We start from the raw sequence: 27,602 nt of genomic DNA on the forward strand, positions 1-27,602 counted from the left end.
ATATGTACAAATATATATAATACAAGTGAAAACAAACAATTGACTGAGTTAATTGTTGAAATACCATGCATAGTCAGTGTTGATTTATTTATCACATTACACATACAAACATGTGACACATACATAACTGATAATCAAGTATAGTACCTATTATAAAATTTCCGCCTAATTGGCGCCCTCACGAGTAAACAGTGATGTTTATGAAAAAAAATTTTACATTTAAACTTTTGTTCTATCTCTAACGGTTTACAAGATGGGTCCTACGGACCCAAGACCCAATTGACCTACGATGCTCATTTACGAACTTGACCTCACTTTTTACGTCCTGAGTACGCTGTAAAAATTTCAGCTCGATATCTTTTTTCGTTTTTGAGTTATCGTGTCCACAGACGGACGGATGGACGGACGGACAACCGGAAATGGACTAATTAGGTGATTTTATGAACACCTATGACAAAATTTTTATACTAACATCATTATTTTTAAGCGTTACAAACTTGGGACTAAACTTAATATAACTATGTATATTTCATATATACATGGTATAAAAAGAGTGAAAAATTTAAATAAAAGGGAAAATTCATTTTTTTAAAAGTAAAAATTTTATCCATTTTTTTTTTTTTTTATATGTACTACTATCAAATATACATGTATATTTGATAGTAGTACATATCAAAAAAAAAAAATTATAAAAAAAATATTTCCCCTACTCTGTCTGGTTTATAGTGAAGAGCTGTGCGTAAGTACTCACTGCCCTGATAAAACCATCCGGCTCAAAGCATGCGCGTTACGACAGAGACAACTTTTTTCATTTTTTTTAATATTAAATTAAACTGACCAATTATTTATATTAGCTGACCAATTATCAGCGAATGCTTCCCGATCGCGCATAGGTGGAGTTTTTTATTTTTTCTGCGAATGAGGTGCTAAACTTATTAATTGACCTTGAAAAACTTTAATCTTGAATAAAAAATTTTCTGATGCTGACCAATTAATGAGACCAACTGACCTTTTATGACCAATTTCTGACCTTTCAGATGGTATAATTGGTCAATCGAAATTCCGCACATGAGGTGCTAAGATCGCGGAGCTCAATTTTTTGTACATATTTTTTAATATTTTGTAACAGGAGAATATTTATTATTTATTTAAAGAGTGAGATATATTTTTGATTATTTAAATACCCACCCCCTGACAAAATAGTGATTTATGACATATGTAAAACTGACATTATTTATAACAAGAGGGCGGGTTTAAAGATAATTTAAACTAGAAAAGGAGGCGAAAATTTTTAACATCAGAAAAAATTCATTTAATTTAAAAATAAAAATGTTAACCACTCCAGGATATGAACCAGCGTACCTTGGTTTCACAGGCAAGTGCTATACCCACACATGCACCCGGCTTACGAGAAATGACTCAATTTTTTGAGTCATCTCTCGTAAAATAAATTTGATACTGTAATATAACTGACTGTTAAATCAATGTTGGTAAATTCCTGCGTCTTCACCGTGAATTCTATAGATTACTTGCGTATAGAATGACTACAGTCCCTATTTTATGGAAGCGGTCCTAAATATGACCAATTGCTGTGTCTAAGTAGTAGTTACGCCAAGTTCAATAATCTGTTATTCATCTTATAATATTTATATATAAGATAAATTAAGATTAGTTTGTAAATTGAAAGAACTTGTACACGCACAGTTATGTATGGATAGATATATCTGGTATTTTGTCCTACAGAGGTAAGTAAAAAAAACAATATATTTTTATTTACAGCATTTTTATTCAAATAAATTTAAAATCATAAATAAATATTTCTTTATTATTTGTTTAGCTGTAAAAGCAATTGCTGTTGCTGTAAGTTAATTTGTTCTTCTCTCAGTTGATACACTTTTAAAGTCGATTCAATTGTAGCATCCGAATAGCGACAATTGCTAGCACCACAGGTACAAGTAAATGATTTACATTTAATTATCCAAAATTTTTCACCGTAATCGAACCTGCAAGGTAAGAATAATATTAACTAAATTAATAATATTAGTCATATTTTTAGCACAAATGTTAAATATAAAGAAAATACAATGAACGGAGATCCAAACCACGTTCTGTAAGATTGCACACCAGCAATATAATTAACTGTCACTAAATCAGGGCTGGCGAACCAATGACACGTGACACATTATTTTGAGCATGCCATCGTTCACAAAGTTCACTATGAAGTATTACTGTACGAACGAACGCGAGAGAGTCTACATTATCTATAAAACAGCATTTTAAAACAAATCACAAATCCGTTGGTCAAAAAAGCGAACCAGAGCAAAAGGAATTAATTACAAGTACAATGAATGACAGAAGTAAACAGTCAGCGTCTATGATTAAATATGTTGTCAAAAATTGTCTTACGAGTGCAGAAAAACATAGTATATCTTTTCAAGAGGGGGAGTTTTTGAAAGAAGCCTAGTTAGAATGGACGCTTTCACTTTATGATGATTTCGATAATAAAGATAATTCAGCACATTAAAGATACTCTATCTAGAAACAAAACAAAAGAAAGAATCTTAAAATTAGTCGGAAATGTAAAGAAAATTGGCATTAATTCCGTTCTTTTTATGTCTTGGCGAAACCGGTGGCATCACTAATCTGTATTTGGTCGATATTGCGTTTGAAACGTCATTAAAGAAGAATTATTTGTCATAACATCGTTGCTAACAACTACAAAGGGTACAGATATTTGTACGGCTATTAAAAATTCGCTTGCTGGGAATGAAATTGATTTGAAAAAAAATTGAATTTTCTCAATAATCACGAAGTCAAAATTATTTGACGGCACTATCTCGACGGTCTATGAGCTCATTAAATATTTTTTAGAAAAAAATGACACGTTGACACATAAATATTCGCCATCCCTGCACTAAATAATTGGTAATAACTGTGTAAAATTCTTCTATATCATGATATCTATTATTTTTACTTTTATTTATTTTTTATATTGCAATATATTAGATAATTTTATAATATACACACCCTAATTCTTCATCGGCAGCAATATCTCGATTTGCAAAGAATGCTATTCTTGGAAAATGTAGATCTTGGTGATCTATAAACACTCGTACTGGCAAAAGATTTGGAGAACAATGATGATTAATAAAACGAGCTAAATTACCATATTTTCTAGCATCAATACAGTAAGTTTCACCTTCCTAAATTTAGTGTGAAAAATTAAAAAACAAAATTTTATTTATGATTACATAATATAGTGCCCAAAGACATGATATATATTATTAATCAAAGGTAGATACAAGAAGAGAGGATCTCCCCTTATACCATTTAGTACATGCACCGAGCGTCAAACGATTTAAAGTGTGCCAACATCTGAGGTAATTGCTTGGGTCAAATCCATCATGTCGAAACAAAGTGTTGTTTTCATAATTGTCATTTTAGATTCATTTTTCAAACATTTGATATGAAAATTTGACATTCATTGTATGCTTTTTCTGATAAATGTCCCTATATTCAATGTACATTTTTTTGATAAATATCAATATATTCTTTTAATAAATGTATTTTTTTTATAAGTGTTTTTAACTGACCCAAGCAATTAGCACTCCTCAGATGTTGACACACCTCTCACTGTACGAGAAGATAGGCGGTACTCATTATATGTACCATGAAGGTTATAGAACAGGAGAAAGATCGCTATGTACTAAAGCATTAGCGTACCTGTCCCTAAAAATTTGTAGAATTTATAGTTCATTTTTAAGCCACCAGCTGCGCTGTCATCAAGAAGTAGTATCTGTGAAGTTAGCTGTTGTTGATAGCATAATGTACAAATTGATATATCATTTGAAATTAGCGCACAACAGCCCGCTTTTATTGATACTACGTATTGATCGCAGCGCCTCACTTATTTTATCCATATTTCGGGGACAATATTTTCTATAGCGATCGTTCTCCTGCCTATATGCTTCATGATATGTACTTAATGGTCTAAGGATCTCCCTTACTAGGCGTTGCTTTATTTATTTTTTTGCATTATTTTATTAATAATAAAGCATGAAGCTAATATTCTCAAACAATACTCTGTATCCACACTTGTTAATAGTAACTAAATAAACTAAGCAAAATATTTTAAAAATAAGTATTATTAAGAAGTAACAAAATTTGGAAATGCTTTAAGAGAGATTTTAAAGTATTTTATCGTTTATTTATTAAATCCATAAATTTTAAATATTGAGATGAAACAAATAAATGACTATTTGACAGTATAAAAAATATTGTTATAGTTAATGATATTTGCAAAGATTGTGGGTTTCAAATTCTATTTGCCATAGTATGGTAAAAATATAATAGATTATTATTTATTTAAAAAACCCCGAAACAAATTTAAATTTTTTAGCGGTTGTCACGTGATTGTAAACGGTTTGGATTGACTGTTGTTGTGACGAAATAAAACTTTATTAAAGATTAAAGTTGTTCAAAAAAACTTGAATAAAATATAATTTTTGGTTCAGCTGTAAATAGCCTGATAATAAGCCTTTTGGGTTTTCCAACTAAGAGATACTCTTTCTAGCGTTTATAAGAGCCCATATCTTCGATAAACACTTGTTCAATTTTTTGTTTTCAAGGAATCAAAATTGAATTGTTTTTTTTAAATCTAAATAATTATCAAAAAATTTCAAAAATTAAAAAAGTAATGCTTTGTACTGTCAAAAATTGGAAAAAATAATTATATGACATAAATTGATAATAATTTTCAATTTTTGTTATTATATACTTCTATGTTGTTAAAGATATATTTTGATTAAAAAAAAATGTAGGTATTTGATCTTAAATAAAATTTAAAATAAATAATAAAAGTGATTTACTTGGCCAGACGCAAAAAATTTAGTAAACAAAAAACAGCTGTTTTATCGGAGAATGATTGGTACAAGAACATATATATAAGTACGTGAAACTCGAGTAGAGATGGTAGCAGGAAAAAAGACGCCTTTCTGGGGAGGTCTATTCCTCGGTCGTTACGTACTTTGTACTGCGCATCAGGCTGTCTTTTGTTTTCAATCTATTGAAAGTGATTGAAAACAATTGAAATTGTTTTCAATCATTTAGACAGCTCGATGCACAGTACAAAGTACGCATCGACCGATGACTAGACCCCACCCAAATAGGCTACGTAAATTCAGCCACGGGCGCTTATAGCTCGGCAAAGGAGATTGACGTGAAATCTTAATTGAAAAACCAAATACAAGACATGAAAATTTAGAAATCTCTCTTAATTCAAATTTAAAAGTTTACTAATCTATGTTTTAGTCGTACTTGAGTTACATAAAATTTAACAGGTTTCATTTTAACTTGCCCAATTAAAAATTTTCCTTTATATAAAATCACTCATAATATCCAATACACATGGGTCTAAAAATAATTACTAAATGAAAACAAACAATTAGCTGAGTTAATTGTTGAAATATCATGTATAGACTGACAGTGTTGATTATGCAATCGTTTGTTATTTATGTCATGTAAGTAAAGAAAAATAGTCACTCTTACACACTAACTAATAAGAGTATCTTTCTTATTACTTCCACAATGTACATCGTAATAAACAAACACATACATATAAACAACATGTCTAATTTAATATAATATATATATATATACATACTATATTTGTTATAACCTAAATGCGCCCTCACGGGTAAATAGTGATGTTTACTAAAAAATGTTTCAAACAAAAGTTGCTTATTTTTTTATAACAAACACCTTTTACCTTTAAACTTTTATTCTATCTCTAACGGTTTACTACAGACCCAAGACCCAATTGCCCTATGTTCTCATTTACGAACTTTTTACGTATTGAGTACGCTATAAAAATTTCAGCTCAATATCTCCTCTTTTCGTTTTTGAGTTTCATGTTCACAAACGGACAGGTAGACAGTCGGAAATGGAATAATTACGTGATTTTTGAACACGTATACCAAAATTTTGATCGTGGCATCAATGTTTTTAAGTGTTACAAACTTGGGATAAAACTTAGTATACCTTGAAATATTTCATAGATTTTAATATTGAAAAAACAAATCCAGTAGTCTACATAACGGCTTCAACAGTGACCCATTAAAAAACCAGACCGGTACAATGTTTTTACCGTGGTGACACCAATTAAGTGCGTTTGTATGTCTTTGTGATTGTGGGAAAGTACTGAGTCTATCCACTTAGCAGTGGTGTTGCTTGAACCTTTATTTCTCACAGCTTCCATTAAGATCAATTTCTTTACCTTCTAGGACTTTTTCGACGCTATTTATGAGATACACCAGTTTTGTGGATTTCCATTGTGAAGAAGCACTTTGTTATTTTTTTGAATGAATGCTGTTTTAGCACTCCATCTACAAAATGCCAATTTATAATTTTTTCCATAGTTTTTAATAATAACGCCTGTCAGTGTATTTATTTTAATATTTACAACGAGTTTCTGAAATTATGTTTTTGTAATCACTTTTTTGGTACATTGCGGTAATACAATGATAGATAACCTTTACCAATCCAAGTGTATAATGATTTTCGAGTAACCTCTTCATAAAAAACGTCTTAAAAATTTTATTAGTCGTGTGGTTTGTTACCAGACATTTCTCGCCAAGCATTTGGAGTGGGTGTTGCATTTAAGAGAACATTTGATAATTGTAATATCTTGATAACAGTTTATTTTCGACTCTCGATCCATATGGTCATATAGTCAAATTTGTTGGACCTTTTTGAAGAGAGATGAATGTGATCATTTTTTGGACAAATATCATAGTCTGGATCAAAAGTCTCAATTGCACGAATCAAAGACCGATAATGAACCAACGTTTTCTAATTACTTGTAGTACATACATTTAAATTTTCAATATTGAAAGAGAGCGACGGAATTCACGTATATTAAAGTGGGATCTGCATCCGCTAAATTTCATGTACTCTTGTCGCTGCTCGGCTATTGTTAACGCCATCGTTATTGTAAACATACCTATACATTTCATTTTTTCAACTTATACCAATTGGTAGATATTGGTTGAGAGAAGAGAATAAATTGACGCGGGTAACTATTTAATAAAAATTGATAAATGAACGAAAACCCTTTTGATTTACAAGCACGACTAAATTAGAACATAGATAAGACAAAACAAAACAAAATATTTACTTTTGTTAAAATACCATAACCAATTGTACATACACGACTATCCAAATCAAATAAATAGCTGTCATCTTCACGTTGATCTGCTTCTAAATCTGATAAAATTTCTCCAATATATTCACACACATATGTACCACGTTTAATAAATCGTAAAGTTTTTACACCCCATCCTTTTGTTTTTGTTCTAAATATTTGAAACCGTTGTGTTAAACCTTTTTGGACAACACGGTTTTTACACGTTATTGTATTACAGGAACACATTTGATTACATTCAAATATCATTGGTGGATCTGGATAAAAAAACAAAATATATTAATAATATTGTTAATATAATTTACACCGAAAAACTCATGGACCAGTATAAAAATTTAGACTAAAAAAAGATTCGAGATTCTAAACTAGACACCACTCTCTTCAATTATTAGGAGCCTTCCAAAAAACAATTTTATAAAAACTTTATTTTGAATTATAACAATTTGAATGTGTTTTTAATAAATTCGCCTTAAAATATATAAAAATATATTATTATGCCTGTAAGCCTTTCAGAATTTTTATTTCTGTTTTGAATTCTTTATCATTGATGTAAACGGCAATCAGATTCAATTTGCTAATTTAAAAAAAAAATGTTGAATCGTTATTTTTCAAAAAGAATTTTTTTTTAAAACGAAGACTTTTGATCTATCCTAGTAATTGTAAATTATTAGAAAATAGGAACGATTCGATAATATTAGGCTCTTTTAAATTTTTAAGGTATATTATATATAGATAAAAAATCACTTTAGTTTACTATTCATTCTGATTCAAATTTTGAATGGATTTGTAAAAAATTGAATCGAAATCGCCAAATTTCCGATACATTTCAATATTTAATATTTTTAAGCTCTTTTAATAGGGAGATATTTTTAAACACAGCCTTTAGTGATGAGGTTACCCTGGTGGAAAAAATATTTGAAGAAAGAATAAGTCTTTATAAGTCTTAAAAACTCTGAAAATGACTTAGGAACTCTGAATTTCTCATCGTTTTTTGACTGTCTAATTCAGACTTAATAAATCTGAATAACTCTGAATTAGATTGTCCAAAAACGTTGAAAAATTCAGAGTTATTCAGAGTTTCTATGACTTTTTCCGAGTTTTTATGCTTATTCTTTCTTCAAATACTTTTCCACCAGGGTAGCTGTCGAAAGATAGCTAGACAAATTTTATAACTTTTTTAGTGTATTTACATCGAAAGAGAAACAAAGAAATAAAATAATACCTAAATAATCAAATTCAGGTAACAATCTTTCTTGATCATCGTACCAACATCTCAGCGATATGTTGTTACACTGACAAGATGGTGTTCCACATTTATCCTCACATCGACAGAATTGTAATGTTGTCACTTTTCTATCAATTCTTATATCTGCAGTAATACAATTTTCTGTTATATAAATAAAATCGGAAGGCTTTGGTTCGTCATCACAAGAGTTAATACACTGAATAGGATTTAATTCTTTGCCATTAGATATATCACTGAAATTAATTAAAATAATTTTTTTAATACTATGATTCAAGAAATAAAAAAGGTGGATTCAGACGTATTTGATAATCATCCAAACTCATTTAAGCCATTTTTTTTATTTGGAAGTAGAATTTCAGTATTCTACCTTTAATCAGTTTTTAATTAGCATGCGTTAACTTTCTATCAAACGGCAAACCGCTTCCATCGATTAAATACGTGAATAAATGTCATAATTATTTTTAATTGCATGCACCTTTCTTCCCGAAACATTTTACTTACTATGCTAAAACTGGATCTTTAGATGGAACATTTGAAAACATGGCTCGTAATTGTATATTTAACGATATTATATCTCTACACTTTTGTGATTTTTCACCACAACAATCCAGTGGTGTTTCACCATCAGAATTGACATAATCTGGTATTGCTTTGTGAGCTAACAAGATAATTATACAGTCATATCGATCTTGACGTGCAGCAATATGCCTAAAAAATATTTAACCGTCATATAAAAAAATTTTATGAAATTATTCAAATACAAATTCATAGGGTTTATTATTAATTTGAGTTTCACACAATGTTTGATCATTAATAGTGCAATTTGTAGATACAGGCAATGTATTATATAAATTATGAAATCATTGTGTGAAAACTCGAATAAATAAAATCATGAAACGATTATAAGTAATTTCGTGAAGGGCGTTAAAAAAGAAAAGAATTGCAATGCTTGTACTTTTTGCCAGTCATGTAACTGCATAATAAACTTTTAAAAGATTCGTAAATCTTTTTGTTATTAAATTTGGTTAATTAACTAAACGATTTATTTGTATTGTAGACTTTTCAATTTCTGGTATCAATAAGGACACAGAATCAAAGTATTCATCGATTTAAAGACAAATGCCGGCCGCAAACTGTCATTGCATTTTTTTAAAGGTACTGATAAGTTGTCAGTAAATAAAAGTATAATAGAAAATAATTTTATTAGTTTTGTGAATATAAAAAATGAACATACAAAGGAGATTCTTTATGAACGTTTTTAGCATTAACGTCAACCCCGAGACTTAATAATAAATCTATTGTTTCGTAATTTCCGCCAAACGCAGCCCAATGCAACGGTACATTATGTTCTAAATCTCTAATTTGTGGATCGGCACCACGCCACAATAAAAATCTTGCAATATCACCATGAGCATGTTCACACGCCCATACTAATGGTGTCCATCCTCCATCATCTTTTTCATCAATAAATTGTTTATCGTTATTTGACGAAGACACTAATATTTTACATCCGTTTAAAAACCCTATTTTAGCGGCTAAATGTAAAGCAGTCATTCCATCTGGCCCTTTAAACGATATCTTGGCACCATTTTTAATTAAGAAATATAACATTTCTTCATGAAATCCAAGTATTGCGTTCATTAACGGGGTTTTTTGACCATTGTTTATAACATTCACAGATGCACCGGCTACTAATAACATATAAGCAGCTATTTTATGACCACCTGTGCATGCTGCATGTAATGCTGTATCACCATCGTGACTGTCAATAGACTGTTGTAAGTCGATTCCACTTGCTAAAAACAAGAAACTCATTTTGAATACGATCAAGATATTATTACGACGCCAAAGCAAAGGTTTAAGGTTATCTAGGTTGAAAACGAATTGAAAAATTATAATTTCTCTAAAAGAGGTATTTTATATTTTATATTTAAATTTGGTCGATGAGAATATAGAAAAAATTAATTTTAATTTTGGTGTTTCAAATTTAAAAAAAAAAAAAAGATAATTCTAATGATAATCTAATAAAAAGAAGTTGGTAAAAAATTGGGGGACAAAATATTTGGAGTCTTTTTTGCCCAACAAAAAAATTCAATGCAAATATCTTTGAAAATATGGAAAATGCAATAAAAGTTACTAAGAAACAACTTAAAGAATGAAAATTTTTCTACAAATGGTTATCTGCCATTGTATTTTGAATCATTGTAAATTTTTCTTATTTTGATAGAAAAAATCGAAAAGCATAGAATTTAGCTAAGTAATATTTTATAATACTCTAATAATCGTATTTTGTAGTAGTAATGGTAGCACTACTTTTTGTAAACACTATCGAAGGCAAAGCTTTCTAAATATCAAGGTATCAAGATAAAACTATGGGGATAAATCTCTTGACTGGCTTATATTTGTTTACCTATGATTTCAGATAATTTTTCTATATCCCCAGTTTCAGCAGCTTCATAAAGATCTTCAGATGTAAACAAAAATCCATTATCGTTTTTGTTTGTGCATAATTTTGAAAGTTTTTTGTAATTTTCATTTTCCAAATAATATCCATTATCTTCAACCATCTTATATTGATCGTGTTCTATATATTGGATTTTCATTTTTGCAGCAGGGCTAAAAATTAAGAACATTCACAATACTAAAATTTACAAAAAAAAATTGTTATAACTTACTAATAAGATCTTTGGAATGGTAAAAATGCAAGTTTAATTGAAGATTTCATTATTAATTGTACTTCTTTTTGGTTTTCTATTAATCCACAATGTAAACATTGCAGAGGTCTTTCTTCCAAATGTTGTCCGTCATACGTCACATCGATAATACTAGCACACTCACGGTGATATTGATGACCATTTTTACAGCAAATAAAAGTTCCCTACAATTAAAAAAATAACTAAGTGGAATATGACCATTTTTAAAATAGATTTTTTGTTGTTGTTATTTCTGCTATCATCGTACAATACAACCATACAAAATTATATTCTATTTCTTCTATATCGTATCATGCAAATTTTTTATAGAAAATGGCTTTCTAGTAAAATATGTTGACATTTATGAAGCTATATATAGGAATAGGAAGCAAATGTCAGCTTTAATTTAAATTTTTATTATTATTTTACCTCAGTACAAAACATGCCACATCCGGGACAACAATTGTGTCGAATAATTCTTTGGAAATGCACCGTACAAAGAATTAAAAATGGTACTCTATTAGACGGACGCCGAATATCCGAAATATCTGCCATATTATTACATCCAATACACTTTCCACTTACACTATCCACAGCAGTACAAAACATTTCTATAAAAAATCAAATTACAAAATCTAAAGTTAAATTATAATTTCAATTAGATAACATTTATCATTACCATTTTCGTTTGAAATTTCTATTTCAATTTGGGTTCTTTTTAAACATAGACAAGTTTTCAAGCCTTCCAATTGTGGGATTGCTGGTGGACTCTTTGATTGATCTGGTGGCAGTTTATCAGTTTGATCTACTTGTTGTGGCGAAGTAGTTTGACGATGTGATCGTCTTCGAACAATTGTAGGCAATGCATTTTCCAATACATTTTTGCTGTCGCTGTCACTTGTTTTCCGTCTCGTTAAAGGTTTTTTGGCTTCTGCTGATAATGAAATTAAAGGAATTGCATTATCATTTTCGAGAATTTCCGGTGACAATTTATTGTCAATTGTATCCGAAGGATTTTCAGTTTCATTTGATATACTTTCAATTTGATTTGAGGTATTTTCAATTGTTAAAATCGCGTTGTCAATTACGGCCTCAACATTCTTTTTTGGAAGCCTTAGGTTTTTTACATTTTTATTTTTTTTAGGAGGTGTTTTTTCTTTTATATCTGAATCAATATTTTCAGAAATTATTTCAGATAAATTTTCATTGGATTGAGGTAGTAAAGAATTATTTTCTAAAGATGTCGAAATATTTTCATTTGAATTATTTTCATCGTTCGATTTAATTTTTTCACTAATCGAATTTCGACGTTTATTTCGAGGACTTTTCGGTGGTGTTTCCGTATTATTTAACTTCTTCGGTTTTAAGCGGCGACTTAATCTCTGTGGCTTTACAGTCTCATTGTACGACTTTTCTTTTCGCGCAATTGCACTTTGTAAGACAGTTTCACCGAAATCTTTACTTAATCGACGTGATGATCGTTTTAATCCCGGATTTTCAACTGTTAATTTGTTACGTAACGAACTGCGACACCGTGGACGAATATTATCTTCCCTACAACAAATATTTATAGAACTATTTTTTTTAATTTTACTGAAATAATTTTTATTGGACTCCGAATATCTAAATTCATAATGTTGGATGGTATGGTATGTTGGATATTATTCATTGTGACTATTAATTATAACTTTTGATAAAGCCCGATTTGGAAAAGCTCTTCTGCGACACCGTGGACGAATATTATCTTCCCTACAACAAATATTTATAGAACTATTTTTTTTAATTTTACTGAAATAATTTTTATTGGACTCCGAATATCTAAATTCATAATGTTGGATGGTATGGTATGTTGGATATTATTCATTGTGACTATTAATTATAACTTTTGCTAAAGCCCGATTTGGAAAAGCTCTTTAGAAAATATATTTCTAAATCTATATGGTTGATTTTATATGTCGAACAATAAAAACAAACACCTGTACTAAGATAAAACATCACAAATTTAAAACATTTTATTTCATTTGGTAACTTGATGGTTAACCTAATAGTAACCTAATATATGCTCCTATATGGAAAATTAAGTTTAAGCACCGTGGTGTCAGTTTTGCGCAGTACAGGTGAGTACTGGTGAAAATGTGAATGTCACACCCCTTGATATCCCACCCCTGCACCAACAAATATGTGCGGTGTGGATACTTACTCTGCATAAGTATTCTTAGTGAATGACATAAATACCGCACAGAAATAATCACGTAGGGCTTCGGAAATTGACGGGAGATTAAAAGTTTTTTTTAAAATTTCGGTTACCGAAGTTATCGGACTTATTTCTGTACTGGATTTATGGAATTCGCTTCAAATACTTATGCAGAATTAGTATCCAGCAACGCCATATTATTTACTGGTGCATGGGTGAGATACTAAGGTGGTGACACCCATATTTTCATCTGTACTCTCCTGTACCGCGCAAAACTGACACCATGGTGCTTAAACTAACTTTTACATATAGGAGCATCTTTTTGAACATGTTTCTTGGTGGGTCATTTTACTCGAAAAATTTCAGCATGGGCTTGTGGTCTATCAGAAAGTAAAGAAATTCTATTAGTACTAAATTACAGTTCGATCAAAATGAAAAGAAACCGAATAAGAAGGAAAGTGAATGTATATTTATGTGTAAATAACTGACAGAAATCTACACTCTCAAAACTCTCATTTTGATTTGAACAACCTATATCTGCTATTATGAATATTATACGCTTGCTTCTATAAACGCTTTACAACCTACTATCTTAGCCTTGAATCGGGTTATAAGTCTTAAAATGAAACAGCAAACGAGTCTATTTCTTAGGTCAATTTTTGTATTATAATAATAAATACGTATTTCGACTATCAAGTAGTCATCATTAGTATGAATTTGCTAATCACAATTATTCTTATAGACTGCAGACCGTCACCAAATTAGCAACGAGTAACATACCCTAGGAATAATTACGATTAGCTAATTCATACTGATGATGACTACTTGGTAGTTAAAATACGTATTAATATAATACAAAAATTGGGGCAAAAATCGAAATTTGTTTACAAAATTTAAACTTTTAATTTAAGTCGCATGGTTTTGGAGATATGTAAAAATATTGGATTAGAGTTCTCATTGATATTATTACACTAAGGTTAAGGTATTTTCAGCACGATGAGTAAAACCAACTTTTCGACAGAATTTAACCAATTTGTTTCCACAAAGAATAGAGCTTACTATTAAATCTCAAAGTTTCCAAAATTTTGACCGTTTTGAATGCGAGATAATTAATGCCTAAATTCCCAATTTTGATCAATTTACATCAAAATGAAATTTGACATTAATTATCTCGCGTTCTAAACGGTCAAAATTTCTAAAACTTTGAGATTTCAGATTTTTACAGTAGTCACCATGTTAGTAATAACTTGATTAATTACCGGAACTTGATTAATTACATAAAATTAAAGTAATATATTTATTTTACCATGAAGATAAAATAGAAACATCGATATAAAACCATAAATCTGTCTAAGTTAGGCTTTTCTAAAGCTCATTCACTCATTTCATTTAGCTAGACCTAAAATGAACCCCCTTATTACACTTAAGATGTGATTTTCCTATCGTAAATATCGCATTTCTTAAAGCCATAATGGTAAATAACTAAAGTTTCATTTTCAGTATTTTACATGAAAAATAAGCGAGATCTCGAAAAATTATGTTCTCTAAATTAAAATATTGTATGGTCGAATACAAGACTCCATCATTAAAATGTATCGCCCATGAAAAGGAAAACTAAATAATATTTGAATAGAACCTAAATATTGTTCACGTTTTAGCTTTGGTAATTCCGATTGATTTCTTATTTAAATAAATTGAATCGAAAATAAATCAGAATTCAAGAATGTGAATCTGAATGATTAGAAAAATAAATTTTTCCCCATTCATTATTATTCAAAATTTTGAATGGATTTCAATCGGAGTAAATAGGAAATCAAGGACTATTTGGTATGGGTATATACGAATTCATTCTAGATTGGTAAATAAATTAGAAATAGAATTGGTAACTACTAAATTTATAAAAGGAAATATTACTTTTTCTTTTCTCGAACGGTTAGATTTTTGTCTTCAGTCAATAACTCGTTCTCCTCTTCATGCATTTCATTACGATTACTTAAAATTGTATTATTAATTTTAGTTTTAGTTTTTCTTTGTACTGTTTCTTCTTGTTCAATATGAACAACTTTATCTTCCGTATTATTTACAAAATTTGTTTTATTTCCATTTTCAGTAGTTTCATTGCTTTGATTATTACCATTTGCAATATTATTTGAGACTTCTTTATCTAGAGAATTTTCGACATTTTCAATAGATTTTGTAGAGATATTAGTTACAGATTTCGTAACAAATTCCTCCGTCACGGTACTTTCTTGTGGTAAACAATTATCTTTGGCAGTGTCAATAGACTCCGAAGTGGTTACTTGATTATTAACAATTTTATTTTTTATAATTGAAGGATCTACAGATTTATTAAATTCGGATTTCATCTGTATTAATATTTCTCCAATTATTGAATCATTATTGCCAATTAATTCTGAATCTGAATCATTAGAATCATCTAAAGAATTCATAATGGAAATATTTGTCTGTTTCAAATTCTAAAATAAATCCATCGGAAACTTTTTTTAACTATTTACAACATATATGGACTGATATATAATAACGTTCTTTTTTATTTTTAATGTAAAATTTATTTCTACATTCGAAAAAGTTTATTTATGATCACCAAAAAACGAGGAAAATCACGTTTTGATATGTATACACTCACTCAATTGACAATTATGGTATAGATGTACAGCGTGCTCCAAAAGGCGAAGCAAAAGTTAATTCGTAGCGGGTAGCGCCACTATCGCAAAGTATAAGCCTGTTTGCGTTTCTACCGGTATGTGCTGGGCACAATAGAGAAAAGGCACCACAGAAAAATAAAATAATGATAACACAGATCTGCACTCTGCGACTAAAAAACTGCATAGGATTTTTTACATTTTCTTATAGATTTTGACCTCCCAAAAACAGGAAAGCTATTCAAAACATTCTATCACATAGGTTTTCATACATATAAGTAACAACATAAACTAGTCTTAAAATAGTATTATATAGTATTTTATAGTAATATTATATAAAACAAGTGAAAACAAACAACTGACTGAGTTAACTGTTGAAATACCATGTATAGACAGTGTTGATGATGCAATAGTTTGTTTTTTGACATCACGTAAATAAAAAAAGATATTCACTTTTAATTAGCCACGCACACACAACTGATGTTCCCATATTAATACTTAGCATAAAATTTGCACCTAATTAGCGCCCTTCTGGGTAAACAGTGATGTTTACAAAAAAATGTTTTAAACAAAAGTTGATTATTTTTTTTATAAGGAATATTTTTTATACTTAAACTTTTGCTCTATCTCTAACGGTTTACAAGACCCAATTGACCTATATTGCGAACCGGAAATGGCAGACAGACAACCGGAAATGGACTAATTAGGTGATTATCTAGAGTCTAGACCTGTTATAAATCGGAGATAAAACCGTATTATTTTATTTACATTTCTTGAAATAGAACCATATATAGAGGCCGTATGATTCTTTTACACCATTGGTTCTTCCTTCCATAAAGGGAAGATAGATGACATTAGTAGTACATTTACTTTTTAATTATACCAAACCAATTCTGTTCTGTCAAATTGATAAAATTTCGAGTCAGTGTCAATTTAGTGATGATTGTTGTGTACCTAAAGAAGTTAATTTACAAATAATAAATTAAAAGTGTCAGTTTAATTAACGAGTCAATAATTATAAATTAATACAGTTTTTAAACAATAATATTCGTTGACTGCATTTTCATTTAATCAAAAATATAAAAAATGGCTCTAAAAACACAGGTTGGATTAAGTAAGTACAATTTTTTGTGACTACTTTAAAATAAATAAGTTTATGATTTTCATTTTATCAAATCAAATGAAACATATAATTATTTAATTAATTAAATATTAATTGATTATTATTTTATGGGTAGTGGTAATATGAATGGTTCTTTGTCGGTATCATATTTAAATGCAATTATTTTATTTAAATATTTGGTTTTTCATTAGTTTACATTATTTCATGCGTGATTTAATCACATGAAAATTCATTATTTTGTTGAATATATTAATTTATGCGTGTTTATAAAACAATTCTTTTTTAAATGTAATAATAATATTGATTTGTCGATATTCTGGTGTATGCGTGAGAAATAACGAATGACGTCACACTCATATTATTACATTTAATAGTTTGTAAGTCGAAAATTCTGATTAAATTTATTATAGCTGGGGAAAAAATGTAGGCGGATAAATAAATTGCGTGGGAGTTGAAAAAAATTATGACTTCATGTCGTTTATTAGGAAAGGATAATAATTCGCAATTAATAACATATATAGCTAAGCTCACTATTTATCTTTCAATCAATATTATAATATGCCGGACTGTGCCATTTTATATGGCACTTGAAAGAAAATCAATTGTTTTTATTAAAACAGATTTTATTCACATGTAAAATTTTTCCTTGGAAAGATTGATAAAAATATTGATTGTATTATCTTCACTATTTATGTGTAATACTTTGTGAGTCATACACAATACACATTTATGGCATAATATAAGCAATATGTACAATGTACATACAATATACATGTTGCAAAATTTTCTTTTAACCTTATTGACGAATTCATTTAAAAATTGTTAATTTATATAGATTTTAGTCCTTCGATGAACTCCGATTTCTGGGAAAGGAAAATAGGCAATGTATTAAAACTAGTGATACTCCGACTAGTCGGCCAACTACCTGGCCGGCCACTTACGTAGTCGGCGATAATTCGGTAAAATGCACCGAATATCCGACTTTATCATTTAATATTGCTTATACTTGACTTTACGGGAATCATATCCCAATTGATTTTAAAAAAAATGCATACACGAGACTTTCTATTTGACATGATTGAATTGTAATTGAACTCCTTCACTTTAATGGACAATAAAAGTATTGTCTCTATTCTTTCACACTAAAATAATGCTCTGACCCGTGAGTTTTCTGTCGCAATTGAACTACGTATATAGAATTATGACTAAAGAATTACAAATTTTAAACGTTAATAACTTGTTTAACTTAAATCGAACACCTTGTATTTTATGTGAACAGCAGATGTAAAATGTAATTCTTTATCAAATACTATAAACTTTATATAGATAACTGTTTACGTTATCATGGAAAACAAATATTTTCATCAGTATGAAAAACCCGCCCATTAAAAGAAAATCTGTAACAGAAAATTCAGAAACTAAATTAGCGGTTATATTGCCTCTTTTGACAACCCAGAATTACTTGTTACAAACAGCAAGTTAACAACAAAATATTTTATTAACTTTTATTCTCATCGCAGAACTTGCAAATAAAATAATATAAAGGGTGTCTCCATTTAAAAAAACACAACTTTGATACTTTTATGTGTTATTCGGACATCCTGTACATTACGAAAATAATTTAATAATTTAAATTTTAATACGAATTTTCTAAGCAGTATGAGATTTAGAGCCCTGTATCAAAAGTAATCTCTATGACTTCCATCTCTCCAACTATTTTGCTTTTTAAATATTATATATTTTTTTATAGAAATTATGAACGAAGTCATCAAACAGAAAGCACCCAAAAAGAATGGACCTCCAGGAAATAATGTCGATTGGCGTGTTCTTGTTGTTGATCAGTTAGCAATGCGAATGGTTTCGGCTTGCTGTAAAATGCACGATATATCAGCTGAAGGAATTACAATTGTTGAAGATATACATAAAAAACGAGAACCATTATCGACAATGGAGGCTATTTATTTAATAACCCCATGTGAAAAATCAGTACATGCCTTAATGAATGATTTTGCTAGTCCCAATCGTACTATGTACCGGTCTGCACACGTTTATTTTACTGAAGGTAATGTATATTTCTAAATACAAATATCTTGGTTCTAACAAAAAGTCTTTAATATAATAATAATAATTTAAATTTTTCGCCTTTAAAGTAAATGCAGAATTGTTACATAATTTATATTTAATTAAGTATTTATTCAATAGGCTTCATCTAAGTCTTATTGGTATTATAGTATATAAAAATGTATGGATTAAGGGTGGCGAGGAACCTGCGTACTTAAAAATTATTAGATTCTATAAATTCTGAGCATTAATGTGCCAGAAAAAATATAAACAAATATTATAGAAATTAAAAGTTTTTACAATTGAGACAGCTTGAATTTTTGTGATGGCATTATCAATGGAATATTATTTTTATGCGTAAAGGCCGATGTAATGCCGCGAATTTGCGGTGTTATAAAAATTCATTGATATATGCTCTATGTGATAAGTAGCACTATATTTTTGAAATTTGGTTAACTGAGATATAACGAACTATGATCTGTTAACCGTACTTGGATTTATGGAAAAGATAGTAATATAGTTTAATGATTTGCTTAATACTTAGTTCATCACTGTAAATTTCTATGAAGACTTGCCAGGCAATTTACTATTACGCCCAAATTTGACAGCCGCATTTTCAACAATTGGTTCCGCTATATGTTGTTAAAGTTTTGAGCATCCTTATTTCAAAACCTTTTATATATTTTTTATTTTGTTGTACTTCCTTATTTATTACATGGAAATAATAGCCACCCCTCAATATAAGGACATGTAGAGTTTTTTAACCCCTCCCCTCTCGGGACCCTTACGTAATGAATGAATGGCTTCTAAGAGTTTAATAAATGATAAATTGATGACATAGTTGGATTCATTCAGCACCCCAAAAACCTGTTTTTAATTTGGAATCAGTCTACAATAACACATTTTGTAACACAAATCGATCGCCACCCTAAGTTTAAACATAAATATTTAAATCTTCGAATAAAGAGTAATTAAAATAATGTTTCCTTTAGGGTGTCCTGATAACTTATTCAAAGAAATAGCCGAATCTAAAGTTGTAAAATATATAAAAACATTCAAAGAAATCAATATTGCATTCATTCCATACGAAGAACAGGTATATTACGATTTAGAACTCAATTTGGTTGCTTTGGTGGTTTGGCGTTACTAATAAATTTTACTAATCCATAAATACACTTAAGTGTTCTATCAATAGATTACAAATAGGGAAGAAGAAAGACATCTAATAATTTCGACCATATATTACAGGATCTGAAACTGAGCCGACGTTTCTGACACGGGCTTAAACGATTCAAGTTCTTGCGAAGCCATAATCTTTTTGTAAGAGTTATCGTTATTTTTCGATTTTTGTCTACTAAAACGAAGTATAAAAGTTTAAAACCGCATTCCATGTTAGTCCATTCGGACAAAACTGAAATATCTGGAAAAATGTTCATTTGATAACTTTGAATCCATTGACACTTTTGATTAGGATGCTTGTTGAGAGCATTCTTTTGCATCTTCGCATAGACATCTTCCACGAGTATGACATCTTCCATGAGTACATGCGTTAACCAATGCATCTAGGAAAGTGGTATTTATTATAGGCATGTGTTGAATGTAGCACCGATTGAGTTGTGTGACGCTTGGAGAGTGGGGGTTTCTTAATTGAAGAGATAAATGGCAAAATCTCGATATACAATCACGCCCCAGGCCATATCGCTTAAGAAACGTGAAATTTTGAATTACTATCCTTTACTCAGTTATTGAACTTCAATTCGCGACAATCCTAAGATTTGCTTATTATATTACGACAGTCCTAAACCATCGTGTTCGTAATATTAACAGCTACATTTTTATGTATAATTTGTAAGAAAACTCGATGAGGGTAATTGGCGAATAAAATTTAAATAATTATTAATTACTCATAACCTTTAAAGAATGTGGTATGGCAACCTCATCACGTTTTTTTTAATTTTACATTACCCTGTATAAAATATTCATTGTATTAGGAAACTCGATGAAAGTTTTTGAGGATTTTTTTAATAAAAATAAAATTGAGAAATAAATGAGTACTAGAATATTTTTAATTCAGTGATATAATAAGATACTGATAAATTAATTTTCTTATCAGTGTGTCCAGAGGAATTGTTCAATGAACTCTGCAAATCTTGTGCTGCTAAAAAAATTAAAACTCTGAAGGAAATCAACATTGCATTTTTGCCTTATGAAAGTCAGGTGTGTTAATATTTTTAAATTAGAAATTCCTCTTCACCACTGTAGGTCGAGTCAATTATTTTTATAAAAAAATTTTGCTTTTGTTTTGCTCTTTTCATTATTGGGTTGTTGCTTTAATAAAATTAATAACTTTTGCATGAGTTTGTATTTATGCTTTCGTTTTTCTCAATTATGCTTTTTTACGTTCTCCTATAAATAAATTATTTTTGAAAAAGTGGGGTTTGATCCTACATTTCATGGGAGAGCAAGGACACTCTACAGTTGAAGTGAATTTTGTTTCAATTTTCAAATTGGGTAAAAAAATATTTTGCACATAATATTACACACATATTATCGATAGTGCTGACCCAATACATGAGTAAGCTATTGGTCCAAGCCGCATACGATGCTGGGTCCGGCAGCGGATCTTGCAATGGACGGATGACGATGTTGTGATTATTTGAAGACTATTTTGTGATTTCTTTTTTTGGTGATATTTGGGGCCCTGCAACGTGTACGGCTTGGAATACCAATAGCTTCCTCATTTATTGAATCAGTTCTATCGATAAAATGTGGCATAAAAACTGTCACCAGCTCCCCTCCGTAATACAAAAAAATTGGCCTTCCCTCATGAAAGCTAGGATAAACCTATTTGAAATGCGCTTTTATTAGATTACGCTGTATAAATGAACTATTCGTTTTGTTTCATTAGAAAATGTTTTTTTTATTAAGGTATTTTCTTTGGATTCTCCCGATACTTTCCAATGCAGTTATAATCCCAGTTTAATTTCAACTCGAATGGCTAATATGGAGCGAATGGCAGAACAAATTGCCACATTATGCGCTACATTGGGAGAGTATCCATCTGTTCGCTATAGAGCGTAAGTGTTAATTTTTGTAAAACAGCTGCTATAAGTTTGAAGTACCTGGCTGTAATTTTTTAGCTAGATTTAATAAAATATTTTGTAATGGAAAAATAATTTTTAATTCCCGAATTCTATTTTCAATCTACGATTTTTTATATTTTACATATTTTATTTTTGAATTTATTAAAATTATTTTATTTTGAATTTTATAGTGATTGGGAAAGAAACGTTGAGTTAGCACAATTATTACAACAGAAATTGGATGCTTACAAAGCAGACGAACCAACAATGGGAGAAGGTCCAGAAAAAGCACGTTCTCAACTTTTAATCCTGGATAGAGGTTTCGATTGTGTTTCTCCTTTACTTCATGAATTAACTCTTCAAGCTATGGCGTATGATTTGCTGCCAATTGAAAACGATGTTTACAAGTAAGTTTAAGATAATTAAATTAGTTTTGATTATGGAATTTTAATGCTAAGATGTCACAACACAAGTAAAAAAATTTTAAACCAATATTGATGAGACTCAGCTGATTTTTTTATTGATAGAAGAGACAAAAGGTGGATCATATTTTTACTTACATATATTCTCATATGTGACTACTTTCAAACGAAATTATTTCGAACATAATACGTTAATTAAAGGGAACTTAGCTGTAGATATTGAGAGAAAATTTTTTTTCGTGTAGGTTGTTGTTGGATAAGTCTTTGAGAGGTAAATCAAAAATACTCTGGCTAAATATATAATTAGGTGGAAATATGATTATAGTGATGGAGCACTGTTGCTAACGAGTTTTTTTTAATATTTTGTACTAATAACAGCTAACTGCTCAAGATCTATTGACTTTAGACCAAAAAATAGACTTTTGTCTATACTAGTTTAAATTTTTTTTTTGTCGAGACCATCAAATGAACCTACTATAATAGAATCGAGATATAAATCAGTAAATCATTTTCTCTTATTTTAGGTATGAAGCATCTGCTGGATCATCAGATAAAAAAGAAGTTTTATTAGATGAAAATGATGAACTATGGGTAGACTTGCGTCATCAACATATTGCTGTGGTATCGCAAAACGTAACAAAAAATTTAAAAAAATTCACTGATTCAAAAAGAATGCCACAAGGAGATAAACAATCAATGCGTGATCTATCACAAATGATCAAAAAAATGCCACAATACCAAAAAGAATTATCCAAATATGCAACACATTTGCATTTAGCAGAAGATTGCATGAAATCCTATCAAGGATATGTGGACAAATTATGCAAAGTGGAGCAAGATTTAGCTATGGGAACTGATGCTGAAGGTGAAAAAATAAAAGATCATATGCGAAATATTGTTCCGATATTGCTTGATCCAAAAATCACAAATCCATATGATAAAATGCGCATTATTGCATTATACGTTATGTCTAAAAATGGAATATCCGATGAAAATTTAACTAAGCTTGTTACTCATGCCCAAATTCAGGATAAGCAAACTATCGCTAATTTACAACATCTTGGTGTAAACGTTATCGTAGAGGTAAGTTAGAATTTCGGCTTAATTGTGCTACACTACTCGTACCAAATGCTGTTTAAGTAAATATTATGTTTTTAATGGCAGAGTAATTAAGAATTTATTTCTAATAATTAAACAAGTTTAACACCGTTTATTCCTTCGGTTTGAATAACAATTTTAAGTATTCAAAGTTTGGTTTTATGTTCTTAATTTATGTTCATTCATGCGTTTACACTAAGCAAATCGGTATTTCGAGAGATAAAATTTTTACCTTTCAGTCAATTTAGCGATATTATGCGCAGAGTAATTCTTATAAAATCTTCAATGAATTTTTACCTGTCTTTTGGAAATAAAAATAGACAATTCGCTCCTTCATTTGTGTTAAGCCTACTTCAGGTGTTGCTACAAAATTATACTTCTTTTGGTGATCTTGAAAAAATGCAAGAGTCAAATACTTTGAGCAGTCTCACGAGTATTGAAAACCGGTTTGGGAGTGCGATAATTAAAATAAACCAATTCTCAAGATTGATTCTCTTAAGAATGAACGCAAGTTCGAAAAATTTTGAGATCAATTAAAATTATTTATTATAAAATAAACCGATTCTATCACGAAATTAGTAGAAGAGACTAGCTTGTACTTTGTACTTAAATCGTATGATGCATATTACCTCTCTGCTCCTTCGCGAACTTCTGCCTGGTATTTATTTAGTTATTAATTCGGAGAAACATTTAGCCCTAACTTATCCGGTCTTTAATCCAAGTGTAATTATCGGTTTACTATTTGATATTATTTTCGTATAATTTTGTCGTAGCCCGTGTCATTAAAAACATGCAATATTTACTAAAATATAATTCGAGATAAAATAATTTTATTACAAAACAAAAACGAATTTTTAAAAGCTGACTCTTTTTTGTGGAGCAGAGTATATTGCTTTGAGGAGATCGAGTTATGTGTTTAATTATTTTGCAATATTTCTACAGGGCAATCGCAGAAAGCCTTACACTGTACCACGTAAAGAACGCATAACTGAACAGACATATCAAATGTCCCGTTGGACGCCTGTGATTAAAGACATAATGGAAGATTGTATTGAAGATAAACTCGACCATAAACATTTCCCATATTTAGCTGGACGTGCACAAAGTTCTGGTTACCATGCACCCACAAGGTATGTATATAACAGACCTATTATCTAACTCGAAAAAGAACCCAAAATCGCTTATTACGTCCTAAAATATATAAAAATCATAATCACCTTCCCCATTATTCAAATTAATTCAATGAACGTAACATTGAACTCCCAATTGTCAATGAATCAGGATTGATCCTTCTGTTAATCGAAACAAGAGATTTTATGTATTTTGAGCTACGTTTACTGTACTTAATTGCAAAAAAAAAGAATAATTTGATTAATAGATAATAAATTTTTTCAATTTTTTTGCAATTTAATTTTTTTTAAACCGAACGCTATTATTATTTTATATTTTTTAGAGAAGAAACTATTGAAAAAGTATTTTTCAATTTTTACTAATTATTTACTATTGTTTTTAGTGCACGATATGGTCATTGGCATAAAGATAAAGGTCAACAAACAGTTAAAAATGTACCACGACTACTTGTATTTGTGGTTGGTGGAATTTCCTTCTCTGAAATACGATGTGCATATGAAGTCACAAATGCCGTTAAAAATTGGGAAGTTATTATAGGTTCTTCCCACATATTAACACCTGAAGGATTTTTAAGTGACCTTGCTTCTTTAAGCAACTAGAAATCACTGAAAAAAGTTTCCTTTCAAATTACTTAATATTTATTTCCTTATTTATTATTTCTATTTAATTATGACCGTTTTAGTCGTGGGACAATCCATATTAATACAAAATTTCGATTTGTATTACATAATATTTTGATCATTTCCACATGAGAAGATTTATTAAAAAACCATGACAAGATATATCCTTGAACCTTTTGGGATATCGCAATGCAATCAACCAGAAAATTTACATCTTACATTTCAACCGGTTAGACTCGGTATATTGAATGCTCACGTGCATATAAAGTATTTATTTATACAACACTAGCAAATGATTGTTTTTTTATTTTCTTAATATCGATATCCAGTTTGTGCGATATATTATAATTTTAATATTACTAGTTTTTTGTCAAGCCTTTTATGTTCACATAGTCGAGACGATTTCTGTTCATGCTAAATCCTTTCGCAAGACTTCCTTAACTTGTCTTTGTAGATTTGTATAATTTTTTAAGAAAATAATATACATTCTGTGAAAAGTATCAAATCTTAGAAAAAAAGACAATTAAATTGAAAAAAATTAGACATAATGCTGGGTCAAAGTTCTATAGCTATTTTCCACAAATTAAGGTCTACAGATATTTTTACTGAAATTCTGATAATTAAAAATTCGTAGATAAACCGCCATAAAGAATTGCTAAGCGTGATTACAATATTGTGAGTGATAAATTCTAATGAAGAATTCTATTATAATTTGATGAAATGAGATGAAAAGTACGAACAAATTTTTTCGAGTACTCGCTTAATTTTAACGGTAACACGTTTGAAAATGGAAATTCGAAAATTAGCTACTATTATGCCTTATAGAAAAACATTATTTGAATGTTACAAATAATTTTCATCATGAATTTCAGTCTAATCAAGAATCAAAAACCGCCGCGAACAAAACAAAAAAAAATTCAAATTTGAATATTTTCAATACTAGTTGATTTTTAAAACTTAACTGATATTCATGTATTATTCTACTGGATCAATCGATGTTTCTAATATCTAGGAATTACTTACCTAATAGTCAATTGAAGGAGTCTGGTTTACGGTCATGTTATTTCTCAGTAAACTTATATCATAAAGATGCCATCAAAAAATGTTCGAAATTTTGTATTAGGATGGAAACAAACTTTTTGGACCCCGAATATATTAATTGAATCGTTTGAAAAACGAGATGTTACTAATTTAAGGAAATATGTAATTAAAATAATCTTCCGCCTTTTTCTTGAAAACTAATGTATTGTTATCACAATTAAAAATCAAAACTGGTGATGAAGATGAAGACATGCTTATTGAATTAGCCTCTCTGATGTAACGTAATGTTAATAAAATGTATAAACGTAGTATTATTATGTTAAGAAAATGTGTTTATACTTGTAAGAATTTCTGTAGTAGATATTATCAAGCATTGTAAACTAAAACCTCAGGTTTATGATGTGAAATTTATTTAAAAATCGATTTGGATCGATATAGTTCAAAATGATAAAACATAAATGAAGAATTGTCTTCATTTTGTCGGAATTTCTAAATGTAGAATTTCTAACTGGATGTTACTTTAGATTCTATAAAATTTATTTTAATTTTCACCAAAAAATCGTTTGAGCGCTTTTGAATAAATAAAAAAAACTATGTAAGGAATACTAGGAAAAGAAAGTATTATATATATTTTTTTTTTAAATTTCAGTATTTTATTAATGTATTCGATATCTCTTTTCGTTAATAATTAAATTAAGGTGGTTTGATATTTACACGAATAGGGTCTTAAACTGTAATAAATAAAGCCAAGTGTTAGTTGTTTTATTTGTGCAAATTTTATATCTGTACAAGTAAAACTAAACAGAAAGATCGAAAACCAAGTGTCGATTTCATTTAATTTTTTCCGTATTTTATTAAATATCTTTTTTTCCATGATCGTAGATTCCTTCATTAAATTAACAATAGGTTAGATTACTCCGGCTATTTTTTCCTACTTTTGAAATTATTTTGCATTTCAAATATATTGTGAAAAATAGTAGAAGATCCTATTCCAAATATAAAGTAGACCAAGGGTCAGTAGTTTTT

The 27,602-nt window shown here is 29.4% G+C and overlaps 2 protein-coding genes across 4 annotated transcripts; one reads left to right on the plus strand and one right to left on the minus strand.

The window, feature by feature from the left end:
* Positions 1 to 1,825: 1,825 nt before the first annotated feature.
* On the minus strand, positions 1,826 to 16,123 carry LOC123292703 (histone-lysine N-methyltransferase EHMT2-like). Its single transcript, XM_044873416.1, has 11 exons — positions 15,249 to 16,123; positions 11,820 to 12,694; positions 11,570 to 11,751; positions 11,123 to 11,325; positions 10,858 to 11,063; positions 9,682 to 10,243; positions 8,949 to 9,155; positions 8,424 to 8,680; positions 7,175 to 7,458; positions 3,028 to 3,203; positions 1,826 to 2,003 (listed from the first exon to the last, which is right to left on the minus strand). Exons 1-11 carry the CDS (start codon positions 15,782 to 15,784, stop codon positions 1,826 to 1,828), a joined length of 3,666 nt encoding a protein of 1,221 aa, XP_044729351.1. The 5' UTR covers positions 15,785 to 16,123.
* A 780-nt stretch (positions 16,124 to 16,903) lies between these two features.
* Positions 16,904 to 27,138, plus strand: LOC123293178 (protein ROP). Of its 3 annotated transcripts, none has more exons than XM_044873910.1 (8): positions 16,904 to 17,111; positions 18,871 to 19,182; positions 20,174 to 20,277; positions 22,110 to 22,258; positions 22,456 to 22,671; positions 23,211 to 23,769; positions 24,727 to 24,914; positions 25,298 to 27,138. In XM_044873910.1, exons 1-8 carry the CDS (start codon positions 17,084 to 17,086, stop codon positions 25,512 to 25,514), a joined length of 1,773 nt encoding a protein of 590 aa, XP_044729845.1. In that variant the 5' UTR covers positions 16,904 to 17,083; the 3' UTR covers positions 25,515 to 27,138. The 3 variants fall into 3 exon arrangements, with proteins under 3 accessions (XP_044729845.1, XP_044729844.1, XP_044729846.1); XM_044873909.1 differs by lacking the exon at positions 20,174 to 20,277 and adding an exon at positions 21,295 to 21,398; XM_044873911.1 differs by lacking the exons at positions 16,904 to 17,111; positions 20,174 to 20,277 and adding exons at positions 18,784 to 18,805; positions 21,295 to 21,398.
* Positions 27,139 to 27,602: the final 464 nt, after the last annotated feature.

This window comes from Chrysoperla carnea, chromosome 2, assembly GCF_905475395.1.
Source record: "Chrysoperla carnea chromosome 2, inChrCarn1.1, whole genome shotgun sequence".
Classification (NCBI taxonomy): Eukaryota; Metazoa; Arthropoda; class Insecta; order Neuroptera; family Chrysopidae; genus Chrysoperla; species Chrysoperla carnea.